The 16,370-nt window shown below is 52.0% G+C and overlaps 2 protein-coding genes and 2 long non-coding RNA genes across 12 annotated transcripts in view; 3 read left to right on the top strand and 1 right to left on the bottom strand.

The window, feature by feature from the left end:
- Positions 1 to 2,663, top strand: part of PSD4 (pleckstrin and Sec7 domain containing 4) — a 31,946-nt gene extending 29,283 nt beyond the window's left edge. For all 3 annotated transcript variants that reach the window (XM_081202968.1, XM_081202967.1, XM_081202969.1), the window contains exons 15-16: positions 73 to 216; positions 1,987 to 2,663. In XM_081202968.1, the coding sequence (XP_081059094.1) occupies positions 73 to 216; positions 1,987 to 2,250 (408 nt within the window). In that variant the 3' untranslated portion in view covers positions 2,251 to 2,663. The remainder of the gene's footprint in view (positions 1 to 72; positions 217 to 1,986) is intronic.
- The window catches only part of LOC308592091, a 302,880-nt gene that overhangs the window by 143,374 nt on the left and 143,136 nt on the right, over positions 1 to 16,370 (top strand). The window lies entirely within an intron of this gene.
- Positions 1 to 16,370, top strand: part of LOC308592075 — an 85,290-nt gene that overhangs the window by 45,705 nt on the left and 23,215 nt on the right. The window lies entirely within an intron of this gene.
- The window catches only part of PAX8 (paired box 8), a 37,485-nt gene continuing 34,145 nt past the window's right edge, over positions 13,031 to 16,370 (bottom strand). For all 7 annotated transcript variants that reach the window (XM_081203146.1, XM_081203147.1, XM_081203142.1 and 4 more), the window contains exons 10-11: positions 14,966 to 15,055; positions 13,031 to 13,390 (exon numbers count right to left, since the gene is read on the bottom strand). In XM_081203146.1, coding sequence (XP_081059272.1) covers positions 13,320 to 13,390; positions 14,966 to 15,055 — 161 coding nt within the window. In that variant the 3' untranslated portion in view covers positions 13,031 to 13,319. The remainder of the gene's footprint in view (positions 13,391 to 14,965; positions 15,056 to 16,370) is intronic.

Here is a 16,370-nt window from a genome sequence, read left to right as displayed (position 1 = left end):
CTCCCCAGCTGCAAATTCCTGCCAGATCCTGGGCAGGTAAAGCTGATCAACAACCTTTTCCTCTTGCTGCAGGAGGACCAGCACTTTTCCCATGAATCCTGGATGGACCAGGTGTCAGACGACCTCTTGGAGCACCAGCGGAACCTGCCCAGCAAGCGGGGCAGGGGCCGGGACCTGGAAGAGTATCAACTCAAGAAGGAATATTTGCTCTACGAGGTGGGCAAGGACCAGGCCTGTCTTTTGCAGGGGGGTGGGAGGGGAACCTGCAGAAGATACTCCCACTGTACTCCTTCCCACTTTGAATGCTCAGAACACCTCCCGTATTTTTTGCTCTATAAGACACACTTTTCCCTTCCTAAAAAGTAAGGGGAAATGTGTGTGCGTCTTATGGAGCGAATGCAGGCGGGAGGCTCTGCTCAGTGCTCCCTTTAAAGAGCCCCACACACGCTCCGCGTGCTCTTTAAAGGAAGCACGGCTCTTGGGGGAGTCTTACGCACAGCCTCTCCTGGGCCGGGGGATGAAGGTTCCCCCTGCCCGAAGAGGCTGCGTGCGGTTATCCCATTCTGGGATTCAGAATTTTTTTCTCTCTTGTTTTCCTCTTCCAAAAACCAGGTGCGTCTTATAGAGCGAAAAATACAGTAACTTGTAAAAACATACATAACTTCTCCAGGGCAAGGTTTTTACAAACGGAGAGTTTGCATGTTGCTGAGGTCTTTGCTGGCTGCTTTGCTCTCAGGCTGCCAACTCTGAGCTTTTCCTTATCCAAATGCCTCCTCACAGTCCTGCGGTCTTTTGCAACCTTCCCCAGTGAGTGCAACACATCTGTCGCAATAAATCTCACTACTGCTCCTTTAAAAGAAAGAAAAATCTGCAGTAACCTGCCACTTTTGCATGCGGTTATGTACCCTGACCGTAAAAGCTGTTTTGACAGTGGAATGGACTCCCTTGAAAAGAGGTGGACTTTCCTGTGTTGGAGGCTCTTAAACAGAAGGAAATAAGTAGCTATCTCATCTTTAAAAGACATCTGAGGGCAGCCCTGTTTAGGGAAGTTTTTAATATTTACTGCTGTATTGTTTTTAACACTCGATTGGAAGCCGCCCAGAGTGGCTGGGGAATAAAAAATTATTATTATTATTATTATTATTATTATTATTATTATTATTATTATTATTATTATAGATTTGGAGGGAGGCAGTGTGGCGTAGTGGTTCAGAGCGGTGGACTCGTAATCTGGTGAACTGGGTTCGCCTCCCTGCTCCTCCACATGCAGCTGCTGGGTGACCTTGGGCCAGTCACACTTCTTTGAAGTCTCTCAGCCCCACTCACCTCACAGAGTGTTTGTTGTGGGGGAGGAAGGGAAAGGAGAATGTTATCCACTTCGAGACTCCTTAGGGTAGTGATAAAGCGGGATATCAAATCCAAACTCTTCTTCTTCTTCTTGGAGGGCCACCTGTCAGATTCTCCAGTTGTGATCCCCGCATCGCAGAGGGTTGGGCTGGACGACTCTTTTGCGGTGTCTTCAAGCTCTACAGCTTTGATCATTACAGTGGTACCTCAGTTTACAGACGCTTCAGGTTACAGACTCTGCTAGCCCAGAAATAGTACCTCAGGTTAAGAACTTTGCTTCAGGATGAGAACAAAAATTGTGCGGCGGCGGCAGGAGGCCCCATTAGCTAAAGTGGTGTCTCAGGTTAAGAACAGTTTCAGGTTAAGAACGGACCTCCGGAATGAATTAAGTTCTTAACCTGAGGTACCACCGTACGTGATTTTAGACTACAGAAACATTAACTATGGACATATTTTGCATCCTTAATCCTGCGTGAGAAGATGGGGAGACCTCCTCCATTAACAGGATGAACCTTCTCCCTGGTCCTGTGTCTGAGGGGCGCTGCCCTAGTTGACTCCCTCAGGTACTGCCGGCCAGAGGCGGCCTTCCCCTCCCCACCCCCCACATGACGCCCTGCCTTCTTTTGTCCCTTTGTGCAGAAGCGCCGCTACGAGACCTACGTGAGGCTGCTGGAGGTGAAGCTGGCCGGCGAAGACACGGAAGACCTTGAGCAGTGGGAGGTCCGGCTGGGGGAGGCGGGCGAGTTGCCAGCCGAGGAGGCCTGCGCGTCCCTGCAGAAGTCCCACTCCAGCCCCTCCCTGAATGTGGACGGGCTGCCTGCGGGGGTCAAGGTGAAGCGGAACATTTCTGAGCGCCGGACAGTACGCAAAATCATCCCCAGGCGCAATAAGCACTTGCTGTGAGGGTCCCTGCCCTCCAGTGCTGCCACCGCCACCGCCCCCCTCACTGGAGATGGGAGGCCTTTCTGTCTTTCCCTCACCCATCCCTTTGGGTCTCAGCCTTCGAAGCCCAAAGTGGACACACGGTACGAAAGGAGGAGCGCTGCCCTCTGAATCGGTGCTTGCAGAATTTGGACTCCAGGTGGCGCAACGTCTCAAGAAACAGATGGGCAGAGGCTGTTGTGGGCACAGTCTCCAGGGCATCGCCCACACCACCCGCCTTCAACGCAGAGACTCAGGGAAGTGTCCTGCCTGCTGCTGCTGGGCTCCGCTTTTGGGGGCTCAGCCTTCTGCTGCCTTAATCCCCGTCCCTCATTCCTCAATCGCTGCCACTGGGCAGCTGTGACCTTTGTGCAATAAACAGAGATATGCAGGGACTCAGCCTGGATGTTGAGGGCCGGTGGGGAGGTGGAACAGCTCCCAGGACCCTTTTGCCCCAGAGGGAGAGGGTGCCTGGGGAGAATTGAAGGCCTCTCACCCCAAAACTCCTAATATAGTGGAACCTCGGCTCCCAAACGCCTTGGGAGCTGAACGTTCCGGCTCCCAAACGATCGAAAACCGGAAGTGATTGTTCCAGTTTTTGAACGTTCTTTGGAAGCTGAACGTCCGGCGCGGCTTCCACAGCTTCCGATTGGCTGCAGGAAGTTGCACTTTGGTTCCCAAACCATTTTGGGAATCAAATGGACTCCCTGAATGGATTAAGATTCCACTGTAACTGATCCCAGTGTCTTCATGTAGATACCAAATACAGTGGTACCTCAGGTTACATACCCTTCAGGTTACAGACTCCGCTAACCCAGAAATATTACCTCAGGTTAATAACTTTGCTTCTTTGAGAGACAGTGTGGTGGACTCGTAATCTGGGGAACCGGGTTCGATTCCCCGCTCCTCCACATGCAGCTGCTGGGTGACCTTGGGCCAGTCACACTTCTTTGAAGTCTCTCAGCCCCACTCACCTCACAGAGTGTTTGTTGTGGGGGAGGAAGGGAAAGGAGAATGTTAGCCGCTTTGAGACTCCTTAAAGGGAGTGAAAGGCGGGATATCAAATCCAAACTCTTCTTCTTCTTCTTCTTCTTCTTCTTCTTCTTCTTCTTCTTCTTCTTCTTCAGGATGAGAACAGAAATTGTGCAGCGGCAGTGGGAGGCCCCATTAGCTAAAGTGGTGCTTCAGGTTAAGAACAGTTTCAGATTAACCACAGACCTCCAGAACGAATTAAGTTCTTAACCCGAGGTACCACTGTAGAACTGTGATTAGTCCCCCACAGCGCCCCATAGCAGAGCTGCCAGGGGGCCAGAAGGCACTATCCCAGTGCTCCTCTCTGGACTCTACCCTGAACATAGGATTGGAGCAAGGTCTCTCTCCTCTCGTCCCACTCTCTGCAGAAGTCATCCATCAGGGTGACCATGGCTGACTTGGTTCCATGGCCAGATCCGGACCCAGATTGGAATGGATCTAAATAATTGGTGTTTGCAGCTGCCCCCCCTCCTCCACCTTTGCCTAAAACTGCATCTAGTCAATAGTTGCTCCCATCCAATGGTTCAGAACCGGTTTCTTTAGGCACAGTCACACTACGGCTGCTTTCAGTGCAGCAGGGACTAGTGAAGAGTTAGCCACGCTCTAGAACCAACCAGTCAGCCCCTCTCTGCTAGATTTAATGAACCAGGAGGGGTGAGGGGGGCACACGGTCACATTGCCACCAGCACCTTGCCCACACCAGCTGATTGCATAAGGTGAAACTGGTCCCACGAAACACCTGCAATGACTGCACTGGGTACTTCAACCGCAGCTGCGACAAGTGCAAAGTCAAGACCACTCCAAAGTTGAACAATCTTTATCCTCAAAGTGTGTAGCCGGTTAGTCGCAGCGGGTCTCCGAGGACCCCAGAGGGTCCTTCCCCACAATGGGAATCAGAAACCTCCAGAATGTCCAGAATAGGTCCACTGGCCGGCTGCAAGAGGATGCAATAAAAAAGGGACCCCTGACCATTAGGTCTGGTCGCGGATGACTCTGGGGTTGCGGCGCTCACCTCGCTTTACTGGCCGAGGGAGCCGGCGTACAGCTTCCGGGTCATGTGGCCAACATGACTAAGCCGCTTCTGGAGAACCAGAGCAGCTCACGGAAACGCCTTTTACCTTCCCGCCGGAGCGGTACCTATTTATCTACTTGCACTTTGTGTTTTCGAACTGCTAAGTTGGCAGGAGCAGAGACCAAGCAACAGGAGCTCACCTTGATCGGCAAGCCCAAGGCTCAGTGGTTTAACCCACAGCTCCACCCACGTCCCAAGAGGATGCAATGCAAGCTACCAAATGAGCCTTTTGTTTTGCAGCCCGCACTGCCTACCAGAACAGAAGGCCCTGAACCTAGGAGCAACCACAAACAGTTGAGAGCGGTGGTGACCCTTTCCCCATACCCCTCTCCCCCCCCCCAGCTTTGGGGAAGATGCCTGGTGCTTGCACCCCTTGTGTGTGGCACAAAGGGGCCAGAGCAGCTGCTGTTGGGGGCGGGCACAGGTACATCCTCCATCCTCCGGTGGCAAAGTGGCTGGCTAGCTGGCTCCAGGATCACCATTGCAATGGGGGGCAGGAGTGGCGCCCCCTCCCTGTTCTATCAAAGTCTACTATGAGTGGGTGGACGAGGGGCATATCACAGAGGTGACTGTTAGGAGGAGTGGCACAGCAGGAGAGGGAGCGACTATGGGGGGGGCACTAAGAGTTGTTCTGACTCTGCTTAGGGACCCCCGATCGCTGCCTCGGATTGGTTACTCGTGGAATCCGAAGTAGCAGCAGCACTGATTGGTTCCCCTGGCAAGGGCTGTAGGGTTCACAAAGGCGGAACTGGCCATTCCTTTTTTCAGGCCCCCGAAGGCAGGAAAAAGACAGCAAAAGAATAGCAGGCCGGAGTCGGACCCCCAACAGCTACAGAACCCGGAAACGCAGACAGCGCTTATAACTTTAAGAAGGAAAGCTCCGCTGTTTCCTTCAAGGGTTCCCCACAGAAGACAGGCGCTTCGGTAGCCATTGGCTACATAAAGCAAGTCAGGAGAGCAGAAGAGGGTCTCTGAGCCTGTGCAAAGTACCCCCGCAGAGGGAACGCCTTCTAGGCACCCGCGGCCGTCCTCCTCGAGGGGCTTTTCTCAGGTGCGCCGGGCACAGAGCGAGGGCAGCGGCGCCGTCGAGCCTCTGCCGCCGCCAATGGGAGCGCCCGTGCGCCCAGGGCGCAGCAGTTGCCCGGACGCGCCCCGGGAAACCTAGCGCAGGGCGCGGTCTCCGGTGCCGTCGGGGGCCAGTCCTGGCCCGGCAGGCTCCGCTGCCTTCGCCCCCTCCTCCTCCTGCCCTCGGCGGGCGGGCGGCGCGGCAATTCCAGCTGCCGCCGTTGCAACGAGGACGGAGGCAATGATCCTTCAAATTGCCACATCTGTATAATCTGCCTTTGATTTTCTGCTCCATGAAGTTTTATTTCCGATTGTTCATCTCCCCGGCCGCGGGGGCTTCTTCCGCTCTCGGCCGACGGGGCGTCGCCTTCGCGCCCCGCTCCCGCCGAGCTCTTTTCCCCGGGGGCCGCCCGGCAAGGCTAAGAGAGGGGTCGCCCCCGCCCCAGGCTCCCTGGTCGTGGTACCTTCCACTAGCCCCCGGCCCGGTTCTGTGGGCAGCCTCCCGGAAGCCACGATCTCGACCTCTCTCCTGCCTGCAGTTTGGGTGCCTGGCGGAGGATGCCTATTTCTAGCCCCCAAAGGGCCGTATTTGGCGGCCGCCAGTCGCTGACTCTTCCTCAGTGGCGTAGCGTGGGTTGTCAGCACCCGGGGCAAGGCAAGTAATTTGCACCCCCTAACCCGTGGATTTTAGCGCTTGAGTGCGAGCGCGCCCTCGGATTTTTCCGGTAACACGACTTTATAGAATCATAGAATCGTAGAGTCGGAAGGGACCCGATGGTCATCTAGTCCAACCCCCTGTGGTGGTGATGATGATGATGATGATGATACATTTTATTTATACCCCGCCCTCCCCAGCCAGAGCCAGGCTCAGGGCGGCTAACACCGGTAAAATTACAATAGAAACATAATGGGGGAGGGACCAATTTAAAATACAGGTTAAAATGCAATTTGAAAAGCAGCCTCATTTTAAAAGTAGCCCACAAATCAAAACTGTAAGGGGAGGGAAGACATAAGGGTCCCACTGAGTCCAAACCAAAGGCCAGGTGGAACAGCTCTGTCTTGCAGGCCCTGAGGAAAGATGCACGACCACGCAGCTGTCCCGTGAGGGGATTGAACCTGCAACCTTGACATCCCTATTTCCATAGGGTTCGGGTTTCCGAGTGGCTAGGGAAACCAAGCTGGATGGGGAGGGGAAGCCACAAACATGAGTCTGACCAAACTGCGGGAAGCAGTGGAAGACAGGAGTGCCTGGCGTGCTCTGGTCCAGGGGGTCACGAAGAGTCAGATACGATTAAATGACTAAACAACAACAACAACAATAATAATAATGTATGAAATTACATTGAAAGACCTACATTGGCTCCCTGTACGTTTCTGAGCACAATTCAAAGTGCTGGTGCTGATCTTGAAAGCCCTAAACGGCCTCAGTCCAGTATATCTGAAGGAGCGTCTCCACCCCCATCATTCTGCCCGGACACTGAGGTCCAGCGCTGAGGGCCTTCTGGCGGTTCCCTCCCTGCAAGAAGTGAGGTTACAGGGAAGCAGGCAGAGGGCCTTCTCAGTAGTGGCACCTGCCCTGTGGAACGCCCTCCCACCAGATGTCAAAGAGAAGAACAACTACCAGACTTTTAGAAGACATCCGAAGGCAGCCCTGTTTAGGGAAGCTTTTAATGTTTGACGTATTAATATTTTTTTGGAAGCCGCCCAGAGTGGCTGGGGAAGCCCAGCCAGATGGGCAGGGTATAAATAATTTATTTTTATTTTTATTAGACACCCCCCAAGCCAAGGAGATAAGTAACTCTACAACTTCAGAAGTCATCTGAAGGGAAGTTTTTTTAAATGTTTCATGTTTTATTATATTTTTATCCAAGGTGACTGGGGCAGCCCAGTCAGATGGGAAGGGTATAAATAATAAAATTATTACTATTATTATTATTATGGAATAGGGCGTCTCAATTTTCTTTGATGAAATGTTGCAAGGTATTCCGATTAATGCTTTTTATAGGATATTGGACACGGTGCGAGTTTATGGCTGCCAAGTATTGGCCTGAAAGGAACTGCTGGAGGATGGAGCTTGCAAGTGTTAGAATGCAAAAGCGGACAGGTTCAGGCACGCAAGAAGGTGGGGGAAAGGGGAGCCCGGATGGCTCAGTTTAAGAGCACGGCGCTGATAAGGCCAAGGTTGCAGGTTCGATCCCTTGTAGGGGGGCAGCGGCGTATTACTGCATTGCAGCGGGTGGGACTAGATGACCCTCGGCTCCCTTCCAGCTCGACAGATTCTATGAAAGCGCATGGAGCGCGGAAGTTGCATTGCAAGTAGTACGCAGGGGGGGCGCAAGGGTTGCAGAGAGAGAGGGGGGAGGGAGGGGGAACTGGCCCTCCGCTGGACAACTGACCCGGCCGGGCTCTGTTTCCCAGGGAAGCAGGAAGTTGCAATCCAAAGTTGCAGAAGCGCCCTGCTCCTTCTTCCGCGGAGGGAAACGCTCCTGCGGAGGCGAGAGGCAGCGAGGAGGCAACAAGGTGAGGCTTTTGTGAGGTAGGGAGAGGAAAGACGGGGGAGGGAACCCAAGGAGGATTTGCACGAGAGGGAATGAAGGGGAAATGCGCCTCCCACGCGGAGCACTTTTCCCCGGGAAATGCACGGGGTGGGGTCGTGGCTGATCCGTGCTGCGCGCTCGCGTCGTGCGGCCCAAAGTGCTGCAGGATCGCCAATGCAAGACCCCCTTTTAAAACCTCCCCCTCCCCCAGCTCTGGAAAAAAAGGGGGAAGGGGATGGCGTCGGCGTCGGGGTGCGGAGGCTGCACGTGCCCGGTCAGGCGTCGGTGGCAGCGTCAGCGCTGCTGCAGCGGCTGCTCCTCCTGCGAGCAGTGAGTGGAGCGCAGCCGCAGCGGCGGCGGGGGGCGCGCGCGCTAGGGCGCAAGGCTGGCAGTGGCGGCGGTGAGCCCAGCGGAGGAAGGAACTTGTCCCTTCCCTCTGGACTCGCGCCCCCCGCAGATGTTGCGCCCAGTGCGGCTGGCACCCCTGGCACCCCCCACGCTACGCCACTGCTCTTCCTTGTTCCAGTGGCGCAGGCGACCCGGCATCTCCTCCTGCCCCAGTCGCGTTTCCCGCAGGGAAGCCGATTTCTTGGCAGCTGTTGACTCGTAGGCTTCCAAATCGCATTAAAGCAGCGGTTCCGAACGGCTTGAAACCAGGTCAGATCACCAGCTCACCGAGCTCAGTTCTGTCTGCACTGGCTCTCCAGAGCCTTACCTGGAATGGAAAAGCCACCTGGGACCGCCTACATGCGATCTATCACTGAGGCTCCACCTGAGTGTGCAAAGTCAAGCTAAACCTGGGTGGCCTGGATAGCACCTTCTCATCTAGAATTCACAGACTCCAGCTCTCCCACTGTGACATCTAAATTCTTAGGTCCCAGGGAGGATATCCTTCCAGTTCCCAGCAGAAACCTGATATGACCTGATATGATAAAACCGCTAGCATATTTACTACAGCTAAGCAGGGTCTGGTCTGGTTTCGAATTGGATGGGGGACCCCAATGAAATTCCTGCATTGCGGGGGTTGGACTAGATGGGCCCTTGAGTCTGTGATCAAGAGTGGGGTTGCTAATCCACAGTGCCAAATGTCTTAAAACAAGTTTATTTACCCACTTCCTTTGAAAGTCCTTTTGGCTTCTTTAAAAAGCTGAATCTTTAGAAGTTGCAAGTTTGTTTTACAAAGCATTGGCTTAAAAAAACCACCATGCTTTTTGCATTAAAAAAATTAGAAGTGCAGATACTTCAAAGTTTTTGGAGTTTTTACCAGAACACCTTTTGCATTATCACCACCCCACATGGGCATAGCCAGGATTTATGTTATGGGGGGGCAGAACCTCAGTTAAGTACTTTTTTATTTGATATAGGGGCTATGTCCATACCACCCCAGGATCCGAGAGCAGGTGTAGAGAACTTTTGGCCTTCCATAAGTTGCTGGACTACAACTCCCATGAGCCTCAGCAAACATGGCTGATGGCCAGGAATGATGGGAGGTGTAGTTCAGCAACATCCAGAATGCCAGATGTTCCCCACACCTGGGCTAGGGACAAAAAGGTCTCCAGTTGCAAGCAGCAGTCTTTGAAGAGTTCCTAAAGCGCAGGGCAGGAGTCTTACCCAGTGGTGCATTGCAAGAGAGGTAAATCTACCAGAGAGTGGAGGTTGTGGCCTGGCCAGTCCCTGCCGTACATTGATCTGTTGCAGCTGATCCATGTCTACTCCATCAGGGAGCTGCTACCTGCTGGGATTCTTTCAACTGTCACTTGAACCTGGAACCACACAGTGTTTCTTCTTCCCTGAGCTAGTCCCCATTTTTTGCCAACAGATGGAAAGAGAAGGGTTCCCCCCCTCCATCTCCCCCAAAATGAAGGCTGAGGACCACAAGCCTGCTGGATACTTAAAATGCAGTCAAAACCAGCCATGCATGGTTGCTAAATAGACACAGGACAGGACAGCTGAAGCTCAAGAGTCCTGTAAGTTTCCTGGTTGGCTTATTGCCACACCAAAGAGATGACTGCTGATATCCTGACCAAGCGTCTACCAAGAGACAGCTTCCAGAACCACCATTCCTTACACCCCACAACAGAACTCAGTCGCTGAAAGAAATTTCAGCTCCATCGTGGAGATGGCAGGGTGCATGTTAAAAAGATGCATCTCTACCCCAATGCATGTGGGGAGGCGCAGCAGCAACTGTGGCGTATCACCAGAGCAGACTGCTGCTAATAAAGGGAGCTAAATGCACACCTTTTGAGCTTTGGTAATCTGTCTCCCAGGGACGCGGGTGGCGCTGTGGGTTAAACCACAGAGCCTAAGACTTGCTGATCAGAAGGTCAGCGGTTCGAATCCCCGCAATAGGGTGAGCTCCCGTTGCTCAGTCTCTGCTTCTGCCAACCTAGCAGTTCGTAAGCATGTCAAAGTGCAAGTAGATAAATAGGTACCGCTCTTGTGGGAAGGTAAACGGCGTTTCCGTGCGCTGCTCTGGTTCGCCAGAAGCAGCTTAGTCATGCTGGCCACATGACATGGAAGCTGTCTGCGGACAAACGCCGGCTCCCTCAGCCTATAGAGCGAGATGAGCACCGCAACCCCAGAGTCGTCCACGACTGGACCTAACGGTCAGGGGTCACTTTACCCTTTAATCTGTCTCCCATCTGAGCACAACAAAGCTGAGACAAGGAATAGTGTTGTGGACTTTTCTGAGAAATCAGAAGAAGCCAAAGACCTTATACAGTGGTACCTCGGGTTACAGACGCTTCAGGTTACAGACGCTTCAGGTTACAGACTCCGCTAACCCAGAAATAGTACCTCAGGTTAAGAACTTTGCTTCAGGATGAGAACAGAAATTGGTGGTGGTGATGCGGCGGCAGCTGGTGGGAGGCCCCATTAGCTAAAGTGGTGCTTCAGGTTAAGAACAGTTTCAGGTTAAGAACGGACCTCCAGAACGAATTAAGTTCTTAACCCAAGGTACCACTGTATACTTCTCGTCACAAACTTCAGTGTCCAGATCTGCCTTCCAGTGTCATGGCCCCCTCTGCAAGCGATGCACAAGAAGAAGATGCAGAGGACTAGACTCCTGGCAGCAGCACCAGAGACGAAGGGGAGCAGCTCAGTGGAGACAAGCCTGCCGTGGAGGAGGAGGTCCAGAACTACAGGTCAGACGCTCATCCAGAACCCTACTTTGCAGGGTCGGCGTTGCCTCAGGGGACCTTCCATGTGGGAAGAGATAGAGATGCCAGCTGCAGAAGTCAGTCTATGGAGGGAGGCTGCACAGGAGGAGATATGGATGCATTGCATCAAAACAACACTTGAATCCTTACCTTCTGGGAAGAAGGCCCTAGGAAGTAAGTGGGGCAACCAGAGTTGCCTAGAGCTGTCCCAGAGTGAGAAATTCCACACAAGGACAAAGCACATCGGGATGAAGTATCACTATGTACACAAGGCCATCCAAGACGGACTTGTGTAGTTGGCTTATTGCCGCATCAAAGAGATGACTGCTGATATCCTGACCAAGCGTCTACCAAGAGACAGCTTCCAGAACCTTTGAGTCAAGATGGGACTCTGGGTGGTTTCATAAAAGAGCATGTATGTTGTTTTGCCTGAGAATGGGTGCGTGGGATATTTGCAGTGCAGTCAAACCAACAATGAATGTTTGCTAGATAGGCACTGGATAGGAGCTGAAGCTCATCGAGCCCTGTAAATTTACTAGAGAGGGCTCTGAGAGACACACCCAGGTGCCTGGTCAGGGGGAAGGTCTATGCATATGTAACATCTCACCTGGCTGCGTACTTGCTCTTTGCTCTCACCTCTATTTCCACAACGTGACTAATTTTAAACTAAAGTATGTCTTTGTAACTGGATTATCATTTCAAGCCTGCCTGAACAAAACTGCTGTATCTGTTACTCTGCAACAAGTATTCTGAGTGAGTAAATGTTATTCTTTTCTAAAACTTTGTGCGGTTATTGTTTTAAGGGAAGAAAGGGGGGAAACACCAGAAGAATCCAGTCTGCCTTAAAGCATCCAGGATTACTTAAACTAAAAGGCTAAAACTAGCCTATTAAAGCTTCCCTTTTAAGGGGCAAAGGTATGGCACGCTGCTTCCTCAACATAAGGAAAGAAAGATAATATCTAATAAATATCTTCTCTCCTAGCATCTATACACATCCCTGCAGAGCCAAGGGTTTCGTGTCATTAATACAAACTGCTTTTATTCAAAGGGATGCAGAGGAGGAGACTGTTGTGTGCTGATGGAGGTAGGGCGAAAACCCACGCCCATTTCCCAGGGCTGCAGCTTGTGTAAAGTTCTGTCTATGCAGCAAGAAACAAAGGCATATAGACGTGGACACACAGCGCAACTCGACACCTACCATGTTCCAGCAGCTCTGCTTCAGTTTCCACTAGGAAGAGCTCAACCCCTCAAAAAGGACAAGGCCCTCAACATCTTGCCTTGGCAACTTTGCAGGTACCCTGCCAACCCTGAAATGAGATCAGGTCTGCAAATGTTGGCAAGAGCAGTTTGCTGGCCAGATCTCGCCCCTGTATTAGAGCAAACCAGTATAAGAGGATGAGGGGGAAAGAGCCCACCAGGAGAGGAATTGTGAGATTTGACTTGGAGTTGAAGGCTGAGAATCCTCCACTGGGAAATTTCCCACCAGCTGTTTGTTGTGCCCCACTCCTTCTGACCGAAAGATGCTCAGCCCATCTGTGTTCGCGCCATCTGTAACTGAATCGGCCACCCCTGCCTTCGCCCACAAAAGTTGCACTTGGGGTCCTTATCTGTGAGGCTGCATTTGTGCCTTCCTTTTCCTGCTGTTCAAACATAGCAAGAATGAAACAGGAACAGCCAGAAATAAGGGACGGTGCGACCTGCACAAGCAAGCAACTTAAACTGCAGCCAGGATCCCCTAGGGTGAGGAGAGAAGCAGCCCAAGCGTTCAAGCCCCAAGCCTGCTCTTCTCCCAACTATTCTCTCTGCCCCTCTCCAAGTGTCCAGTCCTTTCAAAGACCCACAGTTTGCACAAGCACCTTCACCCGCCTTCGTGCAAGAGAGAACAGTAGCAAAGTGACTTCATAAAGCATCACTTGATTTCATTGGTTTGAGTTCCTCAATTTCAAGGTGTTTAGACTGTCCTCACTTTTGGAGTCCGGGGACGCAAGCACATTAATGCCACCTGTTCCTCCATCCTTCCCAGCTTCATGGATAACAGGATGGCCTTGCATGCTTGCAATTGCTGCAACTGCTTGTGTGGATTCCATTGCTGCATATTGAACCAGTCCACCTCCCTCTTTGTTGCCGCTGGGCTATAAACAGAGTGGCCCAGGAGAGCTGGCCTGGCTCCCAGAAGGACTGCATCATCTACAGGTGGTCGTAGGTGGTGTTGGGAGGTACAGGGCCCCGTGAAGATGAGCTGTAGTAATAGGGGGAACCTGGAGAAAGAGAGAGAGAGAGAGAGGCAGGCTATTAGCAAATAACCTGCCCGGGTTAACCATTCACTCCAACTCAATACACATTAATCATCTCGTACCCACAGCCTTTGCAGACCTCAGCAGGGTTCATGTTAAGATGCCATCAAAACAGCCCGGGGGATGATTGACTTCCCTGCCCCCTATTCTGAGACAGGGCCAGGCTACTTCCTTCCTGTGTGGGACTTTGGTCAAATGGCTTCCTTCCCGCAAGAGAAGGAGAAAGTTATCTGGCATCTCGCATCTGTGCAAGGTGTGTGACTGGCTGCAGAAGTGGAGGTGGAGCTTTGGTCACTTTGGGTTTCAAAATATTTGGGCAGAGCTGTGGGCCTCTGGGAAAGGAGAGTCTCAGTCAGACCTCTCTGCATGGTCATTTGTGGCAAGGAAATGGGGTTGGAAGGAAGCCCACCTACAAGGGATATGGAGTCCTGTAACGGACAGTTTATTTTGTCTAACTCCACCTACCCACCCACCCAAAATTTGGGGATCCCATTCAAATTCTTTCCTCAGGTAATCACTCTTCTTAGCCTTAGTCACAAGGGTTCATCATCTTGTAGCTGTTTTCCACTGGAGAAAGCACCTCTTGTAATCCAGAATGCGGCAGCTAGACTGATGACTGGGAGTGACCGCCAAGACCACATAACACTGGTCCTGAAAGACCTACATTGGCTCCCAGTACATTTTCCAAGCACAAGCCAAAGTGTTGGTGCTGACTTTGAAAGCCCTAAACGGCCTCGGTCCAGTATACCTGAAGGAGTGTCTCCAACCACCATTGTTCTGCCCAGACACTCAGGTCCAGCTCCGAGGGCCTACTGGCGGTTCCCTCACTGCAAGAAGTGAAGTTGCAGGAACCAGGCAGAGGGTCTTCTCGGTGGTGACACCCTCCCCATGGAACACCCTCCCACCAGATGTCAAGGAAATAAACAACTATCTGACTTTTAGAAGACATCTGAAGGCAGCCCTGTTTAAGGAAGCTTTTAATATTTGATGAATTACTGTATTTTAGTATTTTGCTGGAAGCCACCCAGAGTGGCTGGGGAAACTCAGCCAGGTGGGCGGGGTATAAATATTATTATCATCATCATCATCATCTCTTGAACATGGAGAGGACTCAAAGCACAAGAGCTTCCTGAGGGGCAGGCAGTGACTGCATTCACAACTCCACCAGTAGAAGGTCATGTTGGAGCTGGGAGCTTGCAAAGAGCAATCTTCAATTTGGAAGGGGGAACAAGGGTCATCTAGTCCAACCCCCTTCAATGCAGGAATCTCATGAGAAGTGCAACAAGTAAACAGTTCTACTTTCCAGCATTCATAGCGGGTCAGGTCAGCCCAGTCAAGCTCCTTGCTGCTGGCTAGTTGCAAGGACTGATGCTCCTCCTTTCTGTGTCGGAGAGCACCAGAAACAGTCCTCACCTGCCTAAGCCCTCAGCTTTGGCCCTCAAGGTCCCAGGAGACCTGACACACAAGCTGCCAGGCCAAGCTGGGAAAGCCCCCCACCCCCAACCACCTACCCCTGCAGCCCCAGAGGAGGAGACTCACCCAGCAATCCAGAGTTGGGGAATCGCCAGGGCTCTCCATAGCTGGTGTAAGGGCCGTGGCTGTAGGCGCCGCCAGAATAATCACCCCCTGCTGGAGACAGAGAGAAGGGAACACGTGTCAGAGGCAGCTGGGGGAGGCTCGCTGGTGGGGCTGCAAGTGGGGACATCTCCACAACAGCTAAATGTAGGGTTGATGTGGTGTTAAGGCTACAAATTTGTTTTCATCGAGCACCACAAAAATCAAGATGCCAAATCTGGTTGTCGCCATCATCATTGCCATCTTCCTCCTGCTACCTTCTAAGAGTGTGTGGGATGTGATACACAAGTAGCAATCGAGTACAACATTCCTTGTTTTCCTAGAGTGGACATGCGGAGGAATGTTTGGTCCAGCCCGTCGAAAACTTCCTGTTTTCTCCTGGCTGCAGCATCCTTCCTTTTGCATGTGACTAGAGGTGAGCCTGACCTTACCTGCCCAGGTAATAAAAGGACAAGGCACGCAGAACACCTCTCTCTTTTTCACTTCCTTTCGTCGTGTGAACTGCAGTGACCGCCAGTCTGCAGTCACTGGGATTAACCCCCATATGGGGTAGATCCACATGTACATATTTGTAACTAAGTCTGCCTTCAGGGGTCCAACTGTGAACTGATGATGTGAGTAAACTTTTATATATACTTTGCTCAAGGTTGTGGTGTGTTTATTCTTTTAAGAGGGATGTACGGGAACTTACCAGGAATCTAATCTTGAGAGGCTCACACGAGCCTGCAACCAGTTATCTGCTATGCATGTAAAAAGGGGGAATGTAACTCTGATAGTGCAAATTAGGAAGGATATTAATAAACAATATATCCTCTCTTGCCTCCCTGAATATTCCCACAGAGGGGACTCGGGCTCCAGTGTTTCTCAAGATGGAAGTGAAATGGGGGCACCCAAATTTAAGGGAGGAGCTTCTGCAAAGTCGGGGGATTCCTCATATATGCAGAAATACTGAAGCCTGTTCATGAAAAGGTTTTTTTACAAAAGCCCAATGGCCTTGGCAGGAACCTCTGAGCTGACAGGCTGCTGGTGACAGTTGAGCAGCAGCTCAGCAAGGGAGACCTGAAGCCAGGCAGAGGCTCAAAGGGTGCAGTCTTCAGAACTACCCTGCCCTGAAATGCGCAAGCTAGGGTAGGGCAGCCCTCCAGCAGGAGAAAGTGGGGTGAGAGACAAGTGGGGTGTCATTAATCTCTTCTCTGCTCCTGAAATCCTCCTTCCCTGAGGATGCATTCCTAGCTGAAACTCCGAAAAGGATTGACCCCCCCCTTTCTACGCGCTCTATGCTGCAACGTTTCGTAATGGGTCCCTCTCAGTTTGGAGGTGAAACAGGGGGGCCACCCCAAAAGAAGGTAGCAGCATCTGAACAGCTGGG

The sequence above is a fragment of the Podarcis bocagei genome (assembly GCF_964188305.1).
Source record: "Podarcis bocagei genome assembly, chromosome: 7".
Classification (NCBI taxonomy): domain Eukaryota; kingdom Metazoa; phylum Chordata; class Lepidosauria; order Squamata; family Lacertidae; genus Podarcis; species Podarcis bocagei.
This window is presented reverse-complemented; position numbering and strand designations above follow the sequence as displayed.